The 20,110-nt window shown below is 42.7% G+C and overlaps 1 protein-coding gene across 1 annotated transcript in view; it reads left to right on the top strand.

Annotated features, from left to right (window-relative positions):
- il16 (interleukin 16) overlaps positions 1-20,110 on the top strand; it is a 140,537-nt gene that overhangs the window by 9,048 nt on the left and 111,379 nt on the right. Inside the window, exons 2-4 of the mRNA XM_060852890.1 lie at positions 3,862-4,297; positions 13,856-13,989; positions 18,545-18,677. Of these exons, the coding sequence (XP_060708873.1) occupies positions 3,862-4,297; positions 13,856-13,989; positions 18,545-18,677 (703 nt within the window). The remainder of the gene's footprint in view (positions 1-3,861; positions 4,298-13,855; positions 13,990-18,544; positions 18,678-20,110) is intronic.

Below are 20,110 nucleotides of genomic sequence, written 5' to 3'. Positions count from 1 at the left end.
GTAACTAAGTGTGAGGTTACCCATTTTGGACTGAAAAAGAATTAGGTACTTTGCAATGCTATGAAGTTATATATAATAGATGTCCAAAGAGATCCGGGGTTTCAGATGCATAATTTGGGGATGCCGGTGTTGGGCTGGCATGTATAAAGTTAAAAATTACACAACACCAGGTTATAGTCCAACAGGTTTAATTGGAAGCACTAGCTTTCGGAGCGACGCTCCTTCATCAGGTGGTTGTGGAGAATAAGATTGTAAGACACAGAATTTATAGCAAAAGTTTACAGTGTGATGTAACTGAAATTATATGTTGAAAAAGATCTGGATTGTTTGCTGAGTCTCTCATCCTTTAGAATGTCCATGTTGGTTTCAGTTCTTTCATATGTAAAGTGCAAACATTTTTTTAAAAGTTACATCCCCAAGTGAACTTTAACAGTTGGTGTCATGTTGGCCGAGGGTGTGAGCCTGTCTGTGCTACAATGGACAGACTGATTCTCATCTAAAAAACAGATTTCGGAATCTTACATGAAGAGGGGTGGGGTGGGGTGTTATGAGTGTCTGTGAGAGAGTGTGTGTGTCAGTGTAAAGGAGTATAGGTCTGCTAGAGGGTGAATGTGGGAATGTGTGTGTGAGTGTATAAGAGAGGGTCTGCATGAGTGTGTGTGTCTGTGGGAGTGTGTGTATGTGTGTGCGTGTGTGTGTCTGTCTGTCTATGTTACAATCTTATACTCCACAACCACCTGATGAAGGAGCACAGCTTCAAAAGCTAGTGCTTCCAATTAAACCTGTTGGACTATAACCTGGTGTTGTGTGATTTTTAACGTCAGATGCATAGATCATTAAAGTGCCATGAGCAGTTGCAAAAAATAATCAAGACAACTAATGACTTTTATGGCTTTTATATTTCTGGGACTGGAGTATGAGGATGCGTAACTTATGCTTCAGTAATACAACACTCTGGTTAAGACTGTACTTGGAGTACTATGGCATGATCAGGGCACCCTCCCTTGGAAGGATATTTTGGCTTTAGAGGCAGTGCAACATAGGTTTACAAGAAGAGATACCTGTATTTCAGAGGTTGTTCTAAGGAGAGAATAAATTATACCAGTGTACTCGAAAATTTAGAAGGGTAATAGGTAATTTGATTGAAGTCTTCAAGGTATTAACAGGAAAAGCCTGGATAAATAAAGATAAGCCTTCCCACTAGTTGGTGATTCAACAACTTTTGGGGATACTTTTGCATTTCCTCCCACAGTTCAAAGATGTGCAGGTTAGGTGGATTGGCCATGCTAAATTGCACACAGTGTTCAGGGATGTGTAGGTTAGGTGGATCAGACATGGGAAATGCAGGGTTACAAGGATAGAGTAGGGAAGTGGTCTGGGTGGGATGCTCTTTGGTGGGTCGGTGTGGACACAATGGGCTGAATGGCCTGCTTCCAGACTGTAGGGATTCTATGATTCTCTGAACTAGGGGCTCAATCTAAAAATCCATACCATTCAGAGAGATATTACGACACACAAATGGCAGTTATAGAGTCATAGAGTCATAGAGATGTACAGCATGGAAACAGACCCTTCGGTCCAACCCATCCATGCTGACCAGATATCCCAACCCAATCTAGTCCCACTTGCCAGCACCCAGCCCATATCCCTCCAAACTCTTCCTATTCATATACCCATCCATCCGAGATGAATTGTTAGTTTTAATTCTGAGATAGATGCATGTTGGTTAAGCAATGATATTAAAGGATATGGGCCAAAGGCATGTATATGGAATCAGGCCATAGATTAATGATCTCATTGAATGGTGGAACAAGCTTGAGGGACTGAAATATCTTCACCTGTTCCCATGCTCCTAATTTTTAATGGCTTGTTCATATTAGTGGAAAACTGACTATGGAGTTTATATATAATTATATATTAGAGATAATTCTTAGAATTGTTGCCAATGCCTTTTCCGATTTATTACAGTCCAAGGAAAATTTGACTTTGAACAAAACAATTTAAATTGTGCTGGATGGAGAAACTAGGAAGACTTACAGAGAAAGGAAAAGGATACCTTATCATAGGAGAGCAACAGAATCAATTGAATTTATATGTAAACTCTCTAGAGACACGCAATAACCAAATAAGATGATCCACGAAGTTCTGTTGCAGAAGCACTTCATCTTGCATTGATCACACTGTAGGTAATTGCATTGGTGATTGTGTGAACAACACATGGATGATTATGGACTCAAAACATTGATTTTGTTTCTGTCTCCCCACAGATGAGACTATATCTGCTGAGTATTTGCAGAATTCTTACCTGGGCAGCTCTGGTGAGGTTATTAGATATATAGTTCCTGTGCAGTCATGCTTTATGAGTCAAACTATTAACAATCATCTGCTCATCCATTCCTTCCCTCTGATGGCAGGCTTATATTCACTAGAGTTTAGAAGGATGAGGTGCAGAGGGGGGACAGTGAGATCTCACAGAAACCTATAAAATTCTGTCAGGATTTGACTGGGTAAACACAGAAAAGATATTCCTCATGATAAGGAGAGTCCAGAACTAGGGGTCACAGACTGAGAATACAGGCTAAGTCACTTCAAGCTGACATACGGAGAAATTTCTTCACCCAGAGCAGTGAGCCTGTGGAGTTCTCTGTTCAGGTCAAATCATTGAATGTTTTCAAGAAGGAGCTAGATATGGTTCTTCGGGCTAAAGGGATCAAAATAGGTAAAAGTGAGGATTGCAGATGCTGGAAATCAGTGTCTAGATTAGAGTGGTGCTGGAAAAGCACAGCAGGTCAGGCAGCATCTGAGGAGCAGGAGCCTGGGGTGAAAGTAGGAACAGGATATTGAGTTGGATAATCATTTATTATTGCATTGAATGGTAGAGCATACTCAGAGGCTGAATAGCCTACTCTTGTTCCTATTTCTGTATTTTTTTCACTGAAAGAAATATTGTTTGGAGAACATTTTATCCATAGCTGGAAAGGGGAGAAAGAGGCGGCATTGGAAACCCTGGAAGCAGCAACTGCATGCCTTTCAGCTATTTTTCAATTCCCAAGTGTAATGTTAGTGTTTCCAGTCAGGGTGTAGCTCCTCTTTCAAAACTGCCTCTACGTGGTATTGGAAAGCGCCAATATCACCTGTCCAACAACCATGGAGCCAATGGGTAGCATGCTATACCTGTCATCCAACTCTTGCAGTTTTCCAAAAAAAAGTGCAAGGGAATATTTAACTCAATGTTGTACCTTATTCTTTCCATCAGGGATTACTGCCTGGGACAGTATTTATTGCCCGTCCCTAACAGGCTTTGAAAAGGTGGTGGTGAGCCGCCTTCTTGAACTGCTGCAGACCCACAAAACTGTTGTGGAAGGAACTGCAGGAATTTGACATAGTGACAGGGAAGGAACAGCAATGTAAGGGGAGGCAAATGCCTACTGGTAGTACTGTTGGTCCGTTAATCTAGAGACACAGGTCACGTTCCTGGGGAACAGCAGATGGAGGAATTTGAATTCAATAAATATTCTCGATTTAAGAGTCTAATGATGACCATGAATCCATTGTTGACTGTTGGAAAATCGCATCTGGTTTCACTAATGTCCTTTAGAGAAGGAAATCTGCCATCCTTAACTGGTCTGGCCAACATGTGACTCCAGATCCACAACAATGTGGATGCCCTCTGGTAAATGCTGGTCTGGCCGACGATGTCCTCCTATGAATGATATTTTTAAAAATTCCAAGTCAGGATGGTGAATGGACAATCATGGAGCAACCGTGTGGTATTTATATAGAAGGAATACTTTTCAGATATGCAGCTGTTGGGAATATTTGGTTTGCTTGCCCTAACTTTCATTCCTTTTACTCTTACAGGTTCTGCGTGTTTGTGAAAAAGGGACAGCAGAGTTTCTTCATGCTGGAGAGGATAGAGAAAAGACATTCAACAGAAATGCTTTATTCTTGTGGCAACAGACATAGAAGAAAGGAGCTATCCTCCTCCCAGAAAAGTCAGAGAAGTTCCTTCAGTAAAAGCAACAAGAAATCCAGGAAGTTGGGGGTGATTTCAAGGACATTCTTACTGTGTAATTCAAAGAGCAATGATGACAGAGCAAGTAGTGAAGAAAATGACTCTGCCTCAAAAGATCAAGTGTCTGAAGGCGCTAGTGAATTAAATGGTCTCCAGTCACAGACACGATCACAAGCCCCACGGGAGAGCCTCACAATAAAGGCCCTTGCCATTCAAAATGAGCTGAAACCCGGTGACGTTGCTGAATCGGGAATGGATATCAAGAAAGAGTGTTCTGTTCAGGTGAGTACATGCATGGACCCAAGATTAGAAAACACAGAAACTACAAATGTAGGGAAATACTGCATTGGGCACCCACTTATGGCTATGACACTGTGGATAGAATCTTTTGCGAAAGAGTTATCCTCTCACGAGAAAAGTACTAACCAACCTGACAAGTAGACTTTTCTCCCACCTTCTGAAGATTGCATGATCAGATGCTGGGATTTTTAACAGTTTAATATCAATATTGCAATCCTGTGCAATTTTAAGCATGGGTCACAGTGTATAATTTATAGATCATTTCATGGCAACCTTTCCCAGTCCAACATTGGGTGGAGACCGGAATGCACCACACAGAGATGGTTAAATCAGTCCTGCTCCCTGATGAGTTACAAGCCCCTCCCTCCACCCTGAATATATAGGCAGTGCCCACCCTGAATACATAGGTAGTCCCACCCTGAATATATAGGGTGGCATGGTGGCTCAGTGGTTAGCACTGCTGCCTCACAGCACCAAGGTCCCAGGTTCGATTCCAGTCTCGGCTGACAGTCTGTGTGGAGTTTGTACATTCTCCCCGTGTCTGTGTGTGTTTCCTCTGGGCGCTCCGGTTTCCTCCCACAGTCCAAAGATGTGCAGGTCAGGTGAATTGACCATGCTAAATTGCCCGAAGTGTTAGGTGTATTAGTCAGAGGGAAATGGGTCTGGGTGGGTTACTCTTTGTGGGGTCGGTGTGGGCTAGTTGGGCCGAAGGGCCTGTTTCACACTGTAGGGAATCTAATCTAATATATAGGCAGTATCCACCCTGAATATATAGGCAGTGCCCACCCTGAACATATAAGTAGTCTCAATCCTGAATATATAGGCAGTCCCATCCTGAATATAGTCTGTCCCCACCGTGAATATATAGGTAGTCTCACCCTGAATATATAGGCAGTATCCACCCTGAATATACAGGCCGTTCAATCCAGAATATATAGGCAGTCCCCACCCTGAATATATAGGTACCCACCCTGAATATATAGGCAGTTCAACCCAGAATATACAGGTAGTCCCCACCCTGAATGTATAGGCAGTCCCAACCTGAATATATAAGTAGTCTCAACCTTGAATATATAGGCAGTCCCCACCCTGAATATATAGGCAGTCACAACCATGAATATATAGGTAGTCCCAACCCTGAATATATAGGCAGTCCCACCCAGAACATATAGGCAGTGCCCACCCTGAATATATAGGCAGTGCCCACCGTAAATATATAGGCAGTCCCAACGCTGAATATATAGGCAGCCCCCACCCTGAATATATAGGTAGTCAACACCCTGAATATATAGACAGTCCCCACCCTGAATATATAGGCAGTCCCAACCCTAGACATATAGGTAGTCCCCCACCATGAATACATAGGCAGTGCCCACCCTGCATATATAGGCAGTCCCCACCCTGAATACATAGGCAGTGCCCTCCCTGAATATATAGGCAGTGCCCACCCTGAATATATAGGCAGTACCACCCTCAATACATAGCCAGCCCCCACCTGGAATATATAGACAGTCCCCACCCTGAATATATAGGCATTACCACCCTGAATATATAGGCAGCCCCCACCCTGAATATATAGGCAGTGCCCTCCCTGAATATACAGGCAATCCCCACCCTGAATATATAGGTAGTTCCGACCCTGAATATATAGGCAGTGCCCTCACTGAATATATAGGCAGTGTCCACACTGAATATATAGGCAGTACCACCCTGAATATATAGGTAGTCCCCTCCCTGAATATATAGGCAGTGCCCACACTGAATATATAGGCGATGTCCACACTGAATATATAGGCAGTACTACCCTGAATATATAGGCAGTGCCCACCCTGAATATATAGGTAGTCCCCACCCTGAATATATAAGTAGTCTCAACCCTGAATATATAGGCAGTCTCTTTGTATTGGGCAGCTACAACTTAGGTGCTTGACAATGTGTTGGTGCTGCTGGTCTGTTTCTGATCTGACAATTCCAGCTGATGTCAAGACAGATCCCAGACTGAAACCTAACTTGATAGATCATGCTTGTTTTGTTTTGGTTTTAATGTGGTGGTCTGTCACTGAAATATAAGCATGCAATGTTGTGGATATTTTAAAAACTAAAACCAGATCCCAACCCTTTCACAACCAAACAGAAAGAATACAAAATAGAATAAACCACTCTTAAAGACTTTGAAACACATTCGTCTTAAAAACACTCTTTTACAGATTTTTCAATACCCTGATAACCGAAAGTATCCCTCGTATAGTACTCATGACAGAAAATCTCTTTCTCTAATGTATAACTGGAATTTAACTCCCAGTTTGGGGAATCTATTAGCTTCTCCCTGGAGGTGTCATGCACCTGAATGTAAATGCTTTCAACTTTAAATAGCTTCTTCAGAGTTTTATCCCAGCATTTTGAGTCTGGGGCGACCATTAACCTCCTTACTTTAAGGTCATCCCCGGTTAATAATTGTAATTATCTTTTCCCTCTCTAAGGTATATATTTACACAAAAATGTCTGTACAACTGCCCAAAACTAACAGATCACTGAGAAACGTTTCTCCCTATCTAAGTTATGGGTATTTCCCCTAAGCTTAACAAAAACGTGTTCAGAAATTTCTTACTGAAACCTTGAGACAGAATGATTTACCTTGTTTGATCGTAAATGCTTCTAATAGAAATAAAAAGCCATTAGTTCTGAAAACTAGCACTCACAAGCAACATTTCCCTCGTTTCTTTTTGGCTGTGCAGATCTTAGGTCCACACATGACAGTGGCTTCTGCATACAGAGGTCAGTGTGCCAACACGTTGGTTTGTATACACTGAACTTCAGCTGTGCAGCTTAGAGGGAACAAAGCTCGCAAGCTGTTTTATAAAAGACCACCATGGCTACAGAAACATTCATAAGTTAATTATTAGTTCCTTCAAATGCACAGCAGAAACCCATCTGCCACTCCTTAAAAATCCATACCTAACACAGATAATATTAAATATATAATTATATCATACAGTCTACATCATACTGTGTATGCGTGCTCACTGTTCCACCTAGTGGTCATGTAGGCTATGCTTATGGTCAAACTGTCACTGTTCCAACAAGATCACAACTTAATTACATAAAATTAGGATTTTTCAGTCAAATGCATCTGCTCTGAACGAACCACAATAGGAAACAATTATTACATTTGTAGCAGCATAGATTTTAAACTGCTCCCCTCCCCCCTTCCCAAATCTTCTGATCTGCTGAAGGATTTGGAGAGGCTGTTTAGCACATGTGTGTTAAATGTAGTTGCTCTCCAAACATTTTCATCCACAGAACTAGGGAAAAGTGCATAACCCACAGCAACTCATAGCCTGCATTGACTGATAGAAGAAGTTTACTGATAAATCAACCACAAACAGATCAGTGTTCATGCTTACATTTTCTCCCTCGAACCACAGTAGTCCTTTGTGTTCAGACATTCCTTCTATCTTTGTGATGCTTATGCTGGTCATATTTTATATTGATTTTATGAAACCAACTTTCCCCGATAAAGTGACGCTTTGTTGAATGCTTGCTGTTTTTTTGCAGCTCCTATTACATAACTGAATTTTGTGTCACATTGCCTTAAGTCATACAACCTTTCCTGTATGTTTACAGAAAACTCTGTATAAAGCTGCTCCAGTTCGAGGAGGTAAATGTAGTGCAAGGTGTAGCGCCAAATAAAATACACAGTATCAACGGACAGCAGGGAGTAATGGTCAGGGTATCTTGATGGAGTTCACAGTGCGAGAGACAAGGAGAAAGTGAGGACTGCAGATGCTGGAGATCAGAGCTGAAAATGTGTTGTTGGAAAAGCGCAGCAGGTCAGGCAGCATCCAAGGAACAGGAGATTTGACGTTTTGGGCTTGAGCCCTTCTTCAGGAATGGGAGGAAGACAGCTTCTTCAAGGAAGTCATCCTTGTAAGAGGATTCGCAGTAGGTTAAAATCTTCGAGGAGAAACTGAGGACTGCAGATGCTGGAGATCAGAGCTGAAAATGTGTTGCTGGAAAAGCGCAGCAGGTCAGGCAGCATCCAAAGAGCAGGAGAATCGATGTTTTGGGCATGAGCCCTTCTTCAGGAATGGGCTGAAGATGGGCTCATGCCCGAAACATCGATTCTCCTGCTCTTTGGATGCTGCCTGACCTGCTGCGCTTTTTCAGCAACAAATTTTCAGTGCTAGAGACAATACTGGATAGAGTTGACAAGGGTTCGAAGCCCTGGAGCTGCTTCCTAATCTGTGTTGGATGATCTGCTCTAAGCAATGGTTCCAACAGAAGTTGACATTTAATGTTAGTTGCTTCAAGTCATGGTTCCACGCAGCCTGCAGTGACCTATTGCCAGAAGCAATGTACATTACAGTGGTGCTGGAAAAGCACGGCAGTTCAGGCAGCATCCAAGGAGCAGTAAAATCGATGTTTTGGGCAAAGGCACCTCATCAGGAATACAGGCAGAGAGCCCTTCAGGCTCTCTATATTCCTGATGAGGTGCTCTTACCTGAAATGTCGATTTTCCTGCTCCTCGGATGCTGCCTGAACTGCTGTGCTTTTCCAGCACCACTCTAATCTAGACTCTGGTTTCCAGCATCAGCAGTCATTGTTTTTACCTGGAAGCAATGTGAATGTAGACTTCAGTTGAAATGCCCTCAACTGTTCACTAACCCATCAATACTCACTGTTCTGGTTTATCGTGTGGTTTATGTAACAGATCATAATAGAAAGTAAGGTGCAGAAGTCAAAATAATTAAGAGATTGGTGCAACTGTGGGTCGGTCAAATTCATCTCAGTATTGTGAAAAGTTGTGCTAAACCTGTTTTGCTTAGAAACGTCCAAAAAAACCTATGAATAACAGCTGAGGATCCTGCGAAAAGTAGGAACGAATTAATTTCAAAATTCAGTGGAGGGGAAAAGAGCAGGAGGATAACAGAAATAATGCTCATTCTCAAAACTGGTGACAGGAGAGAAAATCAATAGCTCATATGCCATGTCTTGTCATTGGTAACTTGCTATGAAAGTTGTACAAAAGTGGAAAGTTATGAGTGGACATTTGATAGAGCAGGTATTTTTTTCTGATCTACTGACTCAGCGCTGACCCCATCAAACATTACTGGGTTAGCCTAAGTAGCATACTCAAGCAGAGATCCTGACATATTCCTCTGAATGGGGGGAGGACAAGGAATAAAATGACAAGGCATCTGGATGAGTATATGAACAGGAAGGGTTGAGAGGATATGGGCCGGATGCTAGCAAATGGGACTAATTTGGGTTGGGATATCTGGTCGGCATGGACGGGTTGGACCGAAGGGTCTGCCTCCGTGCTGTACTCTGTGACTGTATAAATGCCCACAGCAGTTCAAGGGGATCACTGTTCCAAAGTTCAATAGAAAGGAGTGAGCATTGTTGGAGAGCATTGGAGACATCAACGGCAGGGGAGACAGGCTGTAGGTTTCAGCAGTATGGCCAGGGTTGGGAGCCTGAGTGTGACAAACGACGCAGCCAGGCCCAGAGAAAGGAGATGGCCTGGGCAGTCAGTCAAAGAGGAGCAAGGTGGAGAGTTAAGTGACAGGAAGTTCAGGATCATGCCTGGGGACTGAAAGAAGATGTTTCACAAAGCAATCACTCATCTTCTGCTCAATATACAGAAGACCACAATGTGAGCAAAAGATGCAGTAAAATAAATATAGCTGAAAAAAAGACATATTTTGTTGAAGCATTTTGTCTTACACTCATCAGAACAATTTGCAAAAAATACCAAAATTAAAAATAGTATCTGTTTTCGAAGAGGGTGCTGATAGATTAGCAAGTGGACTCTCCAATTACAAATGCATCAACATGGCGAATGCATCAGTCAAGGATGACTGAGAAATAAACCAAAGAATAGCTGCCTCCTATTTTATTGAGTTAAAACAGACACAAATAGATGCCTTTGAATCCTCCCACTTCCTTCAGACCAAAGCACACCCACATGGGCCCCAGCTATACCTACCTCTTCATCGGATGTATGGAACAGTCCTTCTTCTGTAGTTACACTGGCACCACTCCCCACCTTTTCCTCCGCTACATTGATGACTGTTTCAGCATCACCTCGTGCTCCCATTAGGATTTTGAACAGTTCATCAACTTCATTAACACCTTCCACCCTGACCTCAAGTTCACCTGGATTATATCAGACACCTCCATCTGTCTCCATCTCCGGTGACTGACTCAACACAGACATCTATTTCAAACCCACTGACTCCCACAGCTATCTGGACTACACCTCCTCCCACCTCCCCCCACCCCCCCCATAAAAATGTGATCGCTTTGTGAGAAACAAAGCTCACTCACTTCAATAATTTCAGTCCGAGACAAGATCTGAATCAGTAGTGTCATTTATTTCACACTTGCAAGTGGGTGTGATGTCCACAAGGCAGGGACAAAACACACTGAATTCAACAAATACTCGATATTTATATAATTTGGTTCCTACATATTTTTTCTTATTTCATTGTTGCCCCCCCTATTCACACCCTCCACTTCCCTAAGCCCAGTATCCATTACTGCTGTTTATCTCTTGTCTTATCCGGCCTTGTCTGTGACAAAATGCATATTTCTGGCGTCACAAGGGCATTTGACCTCATCCTGCTGTGGGTTATTGTTAGGCATTTCTTGCCTTACCATTATCTACTCCCTCCATCTGTGCTGCCCCTCACAGCATCTTATCACTAAGCCCTTTTAATTGCGGTTTGTTCCTGTGTTTCTGTAAAAGTGGGAAACTGATGTTTATACCTATTGTTTATACAGGCGTATCTGGTTTAACTGCCTCCCCTCACAGTATTTTATCGAGTGCCTGTATTTCTACCATTGTCTCACAATCCCGTTTCTTTCTTGCATACATTTTTACTCATACAAAAAAAAATTATGCATTTCCTCCACATAGTTTCCATTCTTGTTGACTCAGCTCTTGGCTGAAACAATTACACACTGATGTGAGTTCACTTATTTTTATATAATCAATTATAATTGCAGAAGTAACATTAATTTACCTATATCCCACACCTTACTCCCAATTCCCCCAATACTCCCAACCCCACTTTGTCTGCTCCCAGGAGGAGCAATTCCATCGTGGAACATTTCGAATGGCCTCCTATTTCAAGGACCGCAATTTCCACTCCCATGTGGTCAACAATGCCCTTTCAGCACACTTCTGCCCTTTAACCTCACCCCTCCAATTGCAACAAGGACGGAACCCCCACCCCCCCAGTTCTCACCTTCCAACCTGCAGATACAACGCATCATCCTCTGACATTTCCGCCACCTTCAGTCAGATCCTATCACCAGAGATATGTTTCCCTCCCCTCCCCTTTCAACATTCTTCAGAGACCATTCCCTCTGTGTCTCCCTTGTTAGGTCCATGCCCCCCATTAACGCACCCTCCAGTCCCGGCACCTTCCCTTGCCACCACAGGAAGTGTAAAACCTGCACCCACACCTTCCCCCTCACTTCCTCGAAGGCGCAAAGGATCTTTCCACATCCGGCAGAGATTTGCCTGCACATACAAACATCTTCTCTACTGTGTCTGTTACTCTCGATGTGATCTCCTGTACGTGGGGAGATAGGACGCCAAATTGCAGAACGATTTAGGGAACATCTCTGGGACACACACGCACCCAATAACCCCACCGCACTGTGGCTGACTACTTCAACTCCCCCTCCCACTCCGCCAAGGACATGCATGTCCTGGGCCTTCTTCACTGCCAAATCCTAGCCACCTGACGACTGCAGGAAAAACGTATCATCTTCCACCTTGGAACCCTCCAACCACACATCGACTTCACTAGTTTCCTCATCTCCCTCCCCCACCTCATCTCAGATCCAACCCTCCAACTTGGTACTGCCCTCTTGACCTGTCCCACCTATCTATCTTCCCTCCCACCTATCTGGTCCACTCTCCCCTCCTATCACTATCACCCCCACCCGCATTTATGTATCACCTTCCAGCTATCTTCCCACCACAGTGAACCCCACCCTCCAATTTATCTCTCAGCCCCCTTCCCACCCCCCATTCTTGATGAAGGGCTTATGTCCAAAATGTCAATTCTCCTGCTCCTCAGATGCTGCCTGACCTGCTGTGCTTTTCCAGCACCACACTTTTCGACAAATAGATACATACATTGTAAGGAGACAGCCATTTATTGCTCAAGCATTGCCCTGAAAATTGAACCAATCAGAATCAACCTACCTACTTTAAATTTAAACAAAATCTGGCAGTTAACTGTCAGTCATCACTAATTGATGTATTTGTCATGGGAAGATCTTTACCAATCAAAGTTTACTTGCCAACTAAATAGCACTTCTCTCTCTCAAGGTATAAATATTGTTTTCCCATTACTTTATTATTTCTGGCAAAATGTCCTGTGAATACAAGATGAAAAACTTTGACAAAATGTAAGAGTATTCAACTTCACTCAAGTTCTGTTTTTCCAAACATCGAACAGAAGACTAAATTATAAGTAAATCACAGGCTGCATGTGTTAGTCACTCCTCAAGGATCATACAGAGATATAAATATTATAAAGGTCACTGGAACCTGTAGAGCCAACACCACATGCAACCAGTGAGGTCTAGTATAGGAGTAAACCAGCTCATGTTCCTGTGAGTTAACTATCAGCAGCGCCTCCACTGATCACATGGTTAATTGTATTTGGGTATCACAAATTGTGTGAATTATGTATGTTCCACTTCTTAATGGTTTGCCCATGCTCCTTCAAAATATTCCTTAAAAGCTCACTTTTTGATAAATATTTGCCCATTCATCTTCATAGCTGAGACTGTCTTGCTGGAAAAGCACGGCAGGTCAGGCAGCATCCGAGGAGCATGAGAGTCAACGTTTCGGGCATAACCCCTTCATCAGGAATAAGGCTTGTGGGCTGGGGTTGAGAGATAAATGGGAGAAGGGTGGGGTGGATAGCTGAGAAAGTGATGGGCTTTTTTTAAATTTAAAAATTCGTGGGAAGTGGGAGTCACAGGCTGGGCCTGTGTTTACTCAGAGGTGTGGGGGGGGCGACTGTATTTCCCATGGCCAATCCACCTTAACTGCACGTCTTTGGACTCCATGGAAGGAAACCAAGTCACCTGGAGAAAACCCGTGCAGACATGGGGAGAATGTGCAAACTCCACACAGACAATCGCCTGAGGCTGGGTCCCTGACGCTGTGCTGCAGCAGTGCTAACCACTGGGCCACTGTGCTGCCTGGTCAGATTCCGTTGAAATACTTCAGAACATCTAACTGAGAAAGAAAATTATAAAATGCAAATTGTTATAGAATGCTTGTGATACAACCTTTATGCCACCACATTGAAAATAACCTTCACAAAAGAAACTCAGTTTTGGAATTACAAATGTCTTTTTTATATTTGGAATGTATACTCAACTTGTAGAATAATTTGTAGAGCAGTAAGCCATTTTGACATAAACGTATCTCAGAAACTGAATTCATTGTATGTATCCAATTGCTCTGGATAATGTGAGTCTAAAGCACATGTATTGTTTTGACAGGAGTCTGCAGTAGGAACCTGCAGGTTGTACATAGCCACAGGAGACCAGGAGCTAGGGATTCGGACCAGTGTGAATGGAAAGGAACCGTCAACTGTAACCGTTAGCCATGTGATCAGCGGAGGGGCTGCTGACAGGTAACTCTTCAGAAATTTGAGCTGGTTTCTCTGGTGTTCAGCTATCCCTGATCAGTGTGTGACCCTTGTGTGGTTTAAGATCATAAGACCATAAGACATAGGAGTGGAAGTAAGGCCATTCGGCCCATCGAGTCCACTCCGCCATTCAATCATGGCTGATGGGCATTTCAACTCCACTTACCCACATTCTCCCCATAGCCTTTAATTCCTCGTGACATCAAGTTTAAGCAGAGGCTTGCGTTTAATGATGCTCAGAGATAATTGAAGATGCAAATGGTTATGATACATTTGTACCAAACTCCTTCCTCCATTATAAATTCCACATTGTCGTGAGAATTGGCTCAGTTCTATAAAGTGTGGGTGATGCTCTAGGCCAGATTACCACCCTGGCTTCTATCCAGCTGTGTTATATGAAGGGCAATGTTTTAGGCATTTGTTCTTCCAGGATGGCCTTTTGTGTCTGAAGTATTTATCAAGAGTGCAACTTAAGCGGGCACACGGCGCCCTGAACTCAATGGTGGGTGGTTTAGACACTGAGTGTTGGAATAAACAAAAGCATATGTGTAGTAATTGCAACAGACCTGCCAGGTGGACCTCATAGAATATGAGTTCCCTGATTGGACCAGATTAACAGCCCCAATCAGGGAACCCTGGCTGACAGAAAACAAAACAAAACTGTCAGACATCCTGTTTACTCTGAGAGCTGGCTCTGAGGGAGCTGGATCAGTGTTAAGCACTCTCCATGTGTAAAGCAAGGGTGACTTGGTGATGGGATACCGGTCTCTGTGCAGTCATTTCAATGTGGATAGGTTACTTCCAGTTTGCCACAATGAGAAAAATTAGGGACACAGGTTTAAGGTACATAAGAATAAAGTAAAGCTGGATGTTGGGAATTCATTACTTGAGAGCAGTGTTGGTAATGAGTAGAACATGTTCCTGCTGGTCTCATGGCTGCTTCTTGACATTCAAGTCATCATGGAAGTGGGGCTTGCTGGGCCAATTGTTCCGTTTCTGTTTATCCATTTTCTATGATTAAACTGCTGGGGGCACATGTGAAGCAAATTGAATGTTCAATTTATGCCCTTACCTCCTTGACAATCGCCTCCAGAAGCAGCTGCACATTGATGTAAGGTACATTCAAAATCATAACAGCTGCTGTGGTGATCCAGCTCTGAGTCATCATTCCTCAGCACAAGATCAGGTCTTTGTTTTTTAAACTTAAACAGCAATTATCCCTATACATTCTAAAGAGATCTGAGGTTAATGTTCAATCAAGGAAATGATTGAGAGGTAAGAGGATTGATTGATGATATCTGGAGTCTGTGACGGGTCTAATCAGCAGAATGGTAAATTCCAATGCTCCTTTCAAAGCATTGCTGACTACTTAGGCTGTGAGGAATTGCCTGCACTAATATTCTTGCCTATTTCCAACCAAATGTTTCACTTTCTGTTTTTTGAATGACTCGTCCATTTTTATTACACGTGTTCATGCACTGCACTGTAGGAGAATTTTACACCTTCAGCCCCTGTCTTTGGCACTTGTTTTAGAGTATGTGAGTGCATTGTACTGTAGTCTATCTTTCTTTCCTTCAGTGTGAGATGAGTCTGCAGCCTGATGACCTCTTGTTGATGACAGAGCTAGCACAGAAGAATCATGTCATAAATACACTGACGCTTGGCCCAATGTTCACCAATTCAAACTACAAGAAAATGCCATTGCATTTAGATATTCAAGAGATATTAGGACTTTTTAGAATACTTATTGATAAACACCTCGACAGAAACTCAGACAATGCAATCTGGGTCATTCTCGATGCTGTTGGGAAATAGTTTTCATAACATTAGACACAGAAATTGAGATCTCTGTTTCCAGAAAGGTTGTTGATGGTGGATTATAGAATGTGTGGAAACTTTCGAAATGGGAGATTGATAGAACATCTGTTCAACAATGGTATTAAAGGTTCCAGCAAGCTGATATATAGTGTTAAGGTACAGACTGCCAGGATTTAATTGATTGGTGGAAGAGAATCGAGAGGTTGATTGGCTTATTTCGGTCCTTGCAATAATGATCCTGAGGGGATGGTCTGTAGGAAGGTGAGTTGTGACAATTCCCATTCTAGAAAAAGGGAGCGGACGTTTAATATATCAGGCAAACTGTCAAAGATTCTTTAGAGAGACAGATGACAGCAATTTGCTTTTAAATGCCCCCTTGTGTGGTCTGACTTATGCAGGTAAATGTGTCTGAATCTCATATTACAGCTTGTCTGGGAAAGCGGTCTTTTGGTACCAGTATATGGTTTGCTGGGTCAGTTCAATGGGTCATGACATGGACAGGGCCTTCGCTTCAATCGTTGGTATGGTGTTGACTCTGTTCCTGAGTAGTATTTGGGAACTAAAACAAAATTGGGAGGGAGAGCTGTCTCATAGACTCGTCAAACAATAACCTCTAAGATTCTAATAACCTGACAAAGTCAGTCTCACAGTATCAGACCTCTCAACCAATAGCCCAGACTATTCCATCATGATCAGAGTCCATCATGTCCCACTGCTAAAGCTGGCCCACCAATGGTGGTGGCACAGCAGGATATTGTCAGAATGAAAATAGCCCTGAGTGATCTCAATGTTGACTCTAGACCACATGACCATCAGGTTAAATCTGGGAAAAGAAAATTAGTGATCTCTCTTAGCTGTTATCCTTCCATGTAGAAGAAGTGCAGTGGGCACCAAGTCTCTGGGTGGGGAATTGCAGAGTCTGTCATCAAGAGTGGGTCATTGTCTGTCTCACTGAGACAGGTAAGATAATCAGAGGGTTAGATATGGTGGACAGTGAGAGACATTTTCCTTGGATGGCAATGGTTGCACGAGGAGACACAGCTTTAAAGTGAGGGGTGATAGATATAGGACAGATGTCAGAGGTAATTTCTTTACTCAGAGATTAGTAGGGGCATAGAATGCACTGCCTGAAACAGAAGTAGACACGTCAGCTTTAAGGGCATTTAAGTGGTCATTGGATAGGCACATTGATGAGAATGGGATGGTGTAGTATAGATGGGCTTTAGTTTGGTTCACAGGTCGGTGCAACATTGAGGGCCGAAGGGCCTGTACTGCGCTGGTATGTTCTATGTTTTATGTTCTATTGTGGCACGAATGTCAAAGCTGAAGGACATGCTTCTTTGACTTCACCTGGTGGTGGGAGGAATTAAATTAATTGACCATTTCTTGCCTGTCACTAATGCTTCTATCCGTGGAGGTATTGATGTGAGTGACCACCATATAGTATATGCAAGGACAAAGACCCATCTTCTCACTGAGGATGCATGCATCATTTTGTGTGGCTTTACTAATGTGGTAAACAAGATAGGTTTAGCAACTCACAACTGGGCATCCATAAGAGTGGGTCAACATCAGCAGAATTATATTCAACCATAATCTTCAATATTTTCCACTTGACCATTACCATTGGATTGCAAGCCAGGAGAATAATTAAAAATGAGGTGTCAACCTGGTGAAGCTGTACATAACACAGGATTGCATTCACACTTACCGGAATAATTAATACACTATAGGCAGAACTAAGTGACTCTACAACTAACAGATAAAATCAAAGGATAAAAGCAAATTACTGCGGATGCTGGAATCTGAAACCAAAAGAGAAAATGCTGGAAAATCTCAGCAGGTCAGGCAGCATCTGTAAGGAGCGAAAAGAGCTGATGTTTCGAGTCTAACTGACCCTTTGTCAAAGCTGACCCAGCTTTGACAAAGGGTCAGTTAGAAACATCAGCTCTTTTCGCTCCTTACAGATGCTGCCAGACTTGCTGAGATTTTCCAGATAAAATCAAAGCCTGCGGTTCTATCACATCCAGCAGTGAATAGTGGAAGACTACTGAATAACACTAGGAGCCCATTCTGAGTGAAGGGTGAGTCGAATTAATGAATGTAACAGAGAAGATTGAAGCACTTGCAGCCATTTTCAGCCAGAAGTGCTGAGAGGATGATTCATCTTGGTTTCTTCCTGTGGCCCTCACCATCACAGATCATCAGCAAGCTCACATCACAGGGTATTGAGAAACAGCAAACTCTCTGGATACACCAAAGGCTACAGCAACTTCACAATCACTGAGCAGTTGTTGGTTTTCTCATAACAAGATTTACTCCCCGAAAGCCTTCTTTAGACTGCAGGACATATGGCTTTGTGTTTTCCCATTCTGTTTGCTGCAGAGTACAAAATAACTGCCATTATCCTGTATTACTAACGGGGCTGGTTAGCACAGAGAGCTCATGTATGGTTTGGGATAATGCCAGCACCAGGGGTTAATTTCTTGCTCTGACTGAGGTAAACTTGGGACGTGTCATTGACAGAGAAAGCCAATGGCAAACCACCACTGACATAAACTGCCAAGGAAAGTTGGCTCAGGATGAAGCATCAGCTGATAGTGAGCCAAGGACTTGCCTTTTGGGCACTGCTCACATGGAATAGAATCATGTGTTAATCATTATTTTTGTACAATGTTGTTCACAATATTCATTTGAGATTTCTTTACAATATGATATTTAGGGATGGGAGACTCAGTCCTGGAGATACGCTGCTCAAGATAAATGGATCCTCGTTGACTGGACTTTCAATCCAAGAGGCTGATATTTTGATTCGATCAACAAAGGGCTTGGTGGATTTGGTTGTTGCAAATAAAGTAAGTTACAAACGTGAATTGAAGTGATTTCATTGTCATGAACATGCTGTATCTCTAGTGATCCTCCTGGGTGTAGTCCTCAAATGTCATCATTTTCATTGCTTGTTTCTCTCATTACCACAATAGGTGCCCATTGTGTGGCCAATGGTGTGTTGGAAGATGCAGTGTTATAAAGTGTGGGAGGAAGGTGGTAACATGGCACAAGATGTGACTCCAATTCTATCCGTTATCACTTATGCTTATAGCCAGTTGTGAGGAGCCTTTTCAAATGCTTTTTGGAAGCCCCTATTAATAATAATACTCTCTTATCTATCATGCTAGTGACTGCATTAACACATATCTGTTGTTTTTTTTTATTTCAAACATATTATTTGTTCATACGATGTGGGTGCCATTGGCTGGCTATTACCCATCCCTAGTTGCCTTTGAGAAGGTGGTGGTGAGCTGCCTTATAGAACTACTGCAGTGCACGTGGTCTAGGTAGATCCACAATGCTATTGTGAATGGAGTTTCAGTATTTTAATCCACCGACACTAACATATTTCCGAGTCATGATGGTGAGAGGTTTGGGGGGAATCTTGCAGGTGATGCTGTTTCCATGCCTCTGCTGCTCCTGTCCTTCTAGATGGTGGAGTTCACACAGTTAGAAGGTGCTGTTGAAGGAGTTACAACAGTGCACCTTCCAGATGGTACATACCACTGCCACTGTATGTCAATTCAGATATGCCTTACACTTTACAAATCTATGCCAGCTTGCTCTGTTGAGTCCAAGTTCACAGTCCTCCAGCCCCAATAACAGATTCTAATCATATTTCATAACAGGTCGTAAACAAATCAATCTAGATTTTTCTAGGCCGCCTCCTTATACATTGTGGTAACATTGGCAATTTTCTAATTTTAAGGGACAATTCCTGAATCAGGTAAATTTTAGAAAATTATGAATAACGTATCTGTAATTTTTTTACCGATTTCTAATATCCTGGTGAGGAAACGGTCAGTTCCTAGCGATATGCCCCATCTCTCCTCTCATTATTTTCTGCTATTATTCCTTTCTTTCTAATATTGATTGTTATGGGCAAACAGCAAATTTTGGTATTTACTAGGAATGACAGTCTCACTATGAGAAAGTGAGGACTGCAGATGCTGGAGATCAGAGTTGAAAATGTGTTGCTGGAAAAGCGCAGCAGGTCAGGCAGCATCCAAGGAGCAGGAGAATCGACGTTTCAGGCATGAGCCCTTCTTCAGGAATCCTGAAGAAGGGCTCATGCCTGAAACGTCGACTCTCCTGCTCCTTGGATGCTGCCTGACCTGTTGCGCTTTTCCAGCAACACATTTTCATGACAGTCTCGCTGTCAAACATGCAGGAAATCTGATGGTACTTGTACCAACCTAGTTTGAATAATTGTTGTTACATTCTAAAGTGAGATAATATT

This window comes from Hemiscyllium ocellatum, chromosome 39 (genome assembly GCF_020745735.1).
Source record: "Hemiscyllium ocellatum isolate sHemOce1 chromosome 39, sHemOce1.pat.X.cur, whole genome shotgun sequence".
NCBI lineage: Eukaryota > Metazoa > Chordata > Chondrichthyes > Orectolobiformes > Hemiscylliidae > Hemiscyllium > Hemiscyllium ocellatum.
Note: the sequence above shows the minus strand (reverse complement) of the source record. Positions and strands in the feature narration are given on the sequence as shown.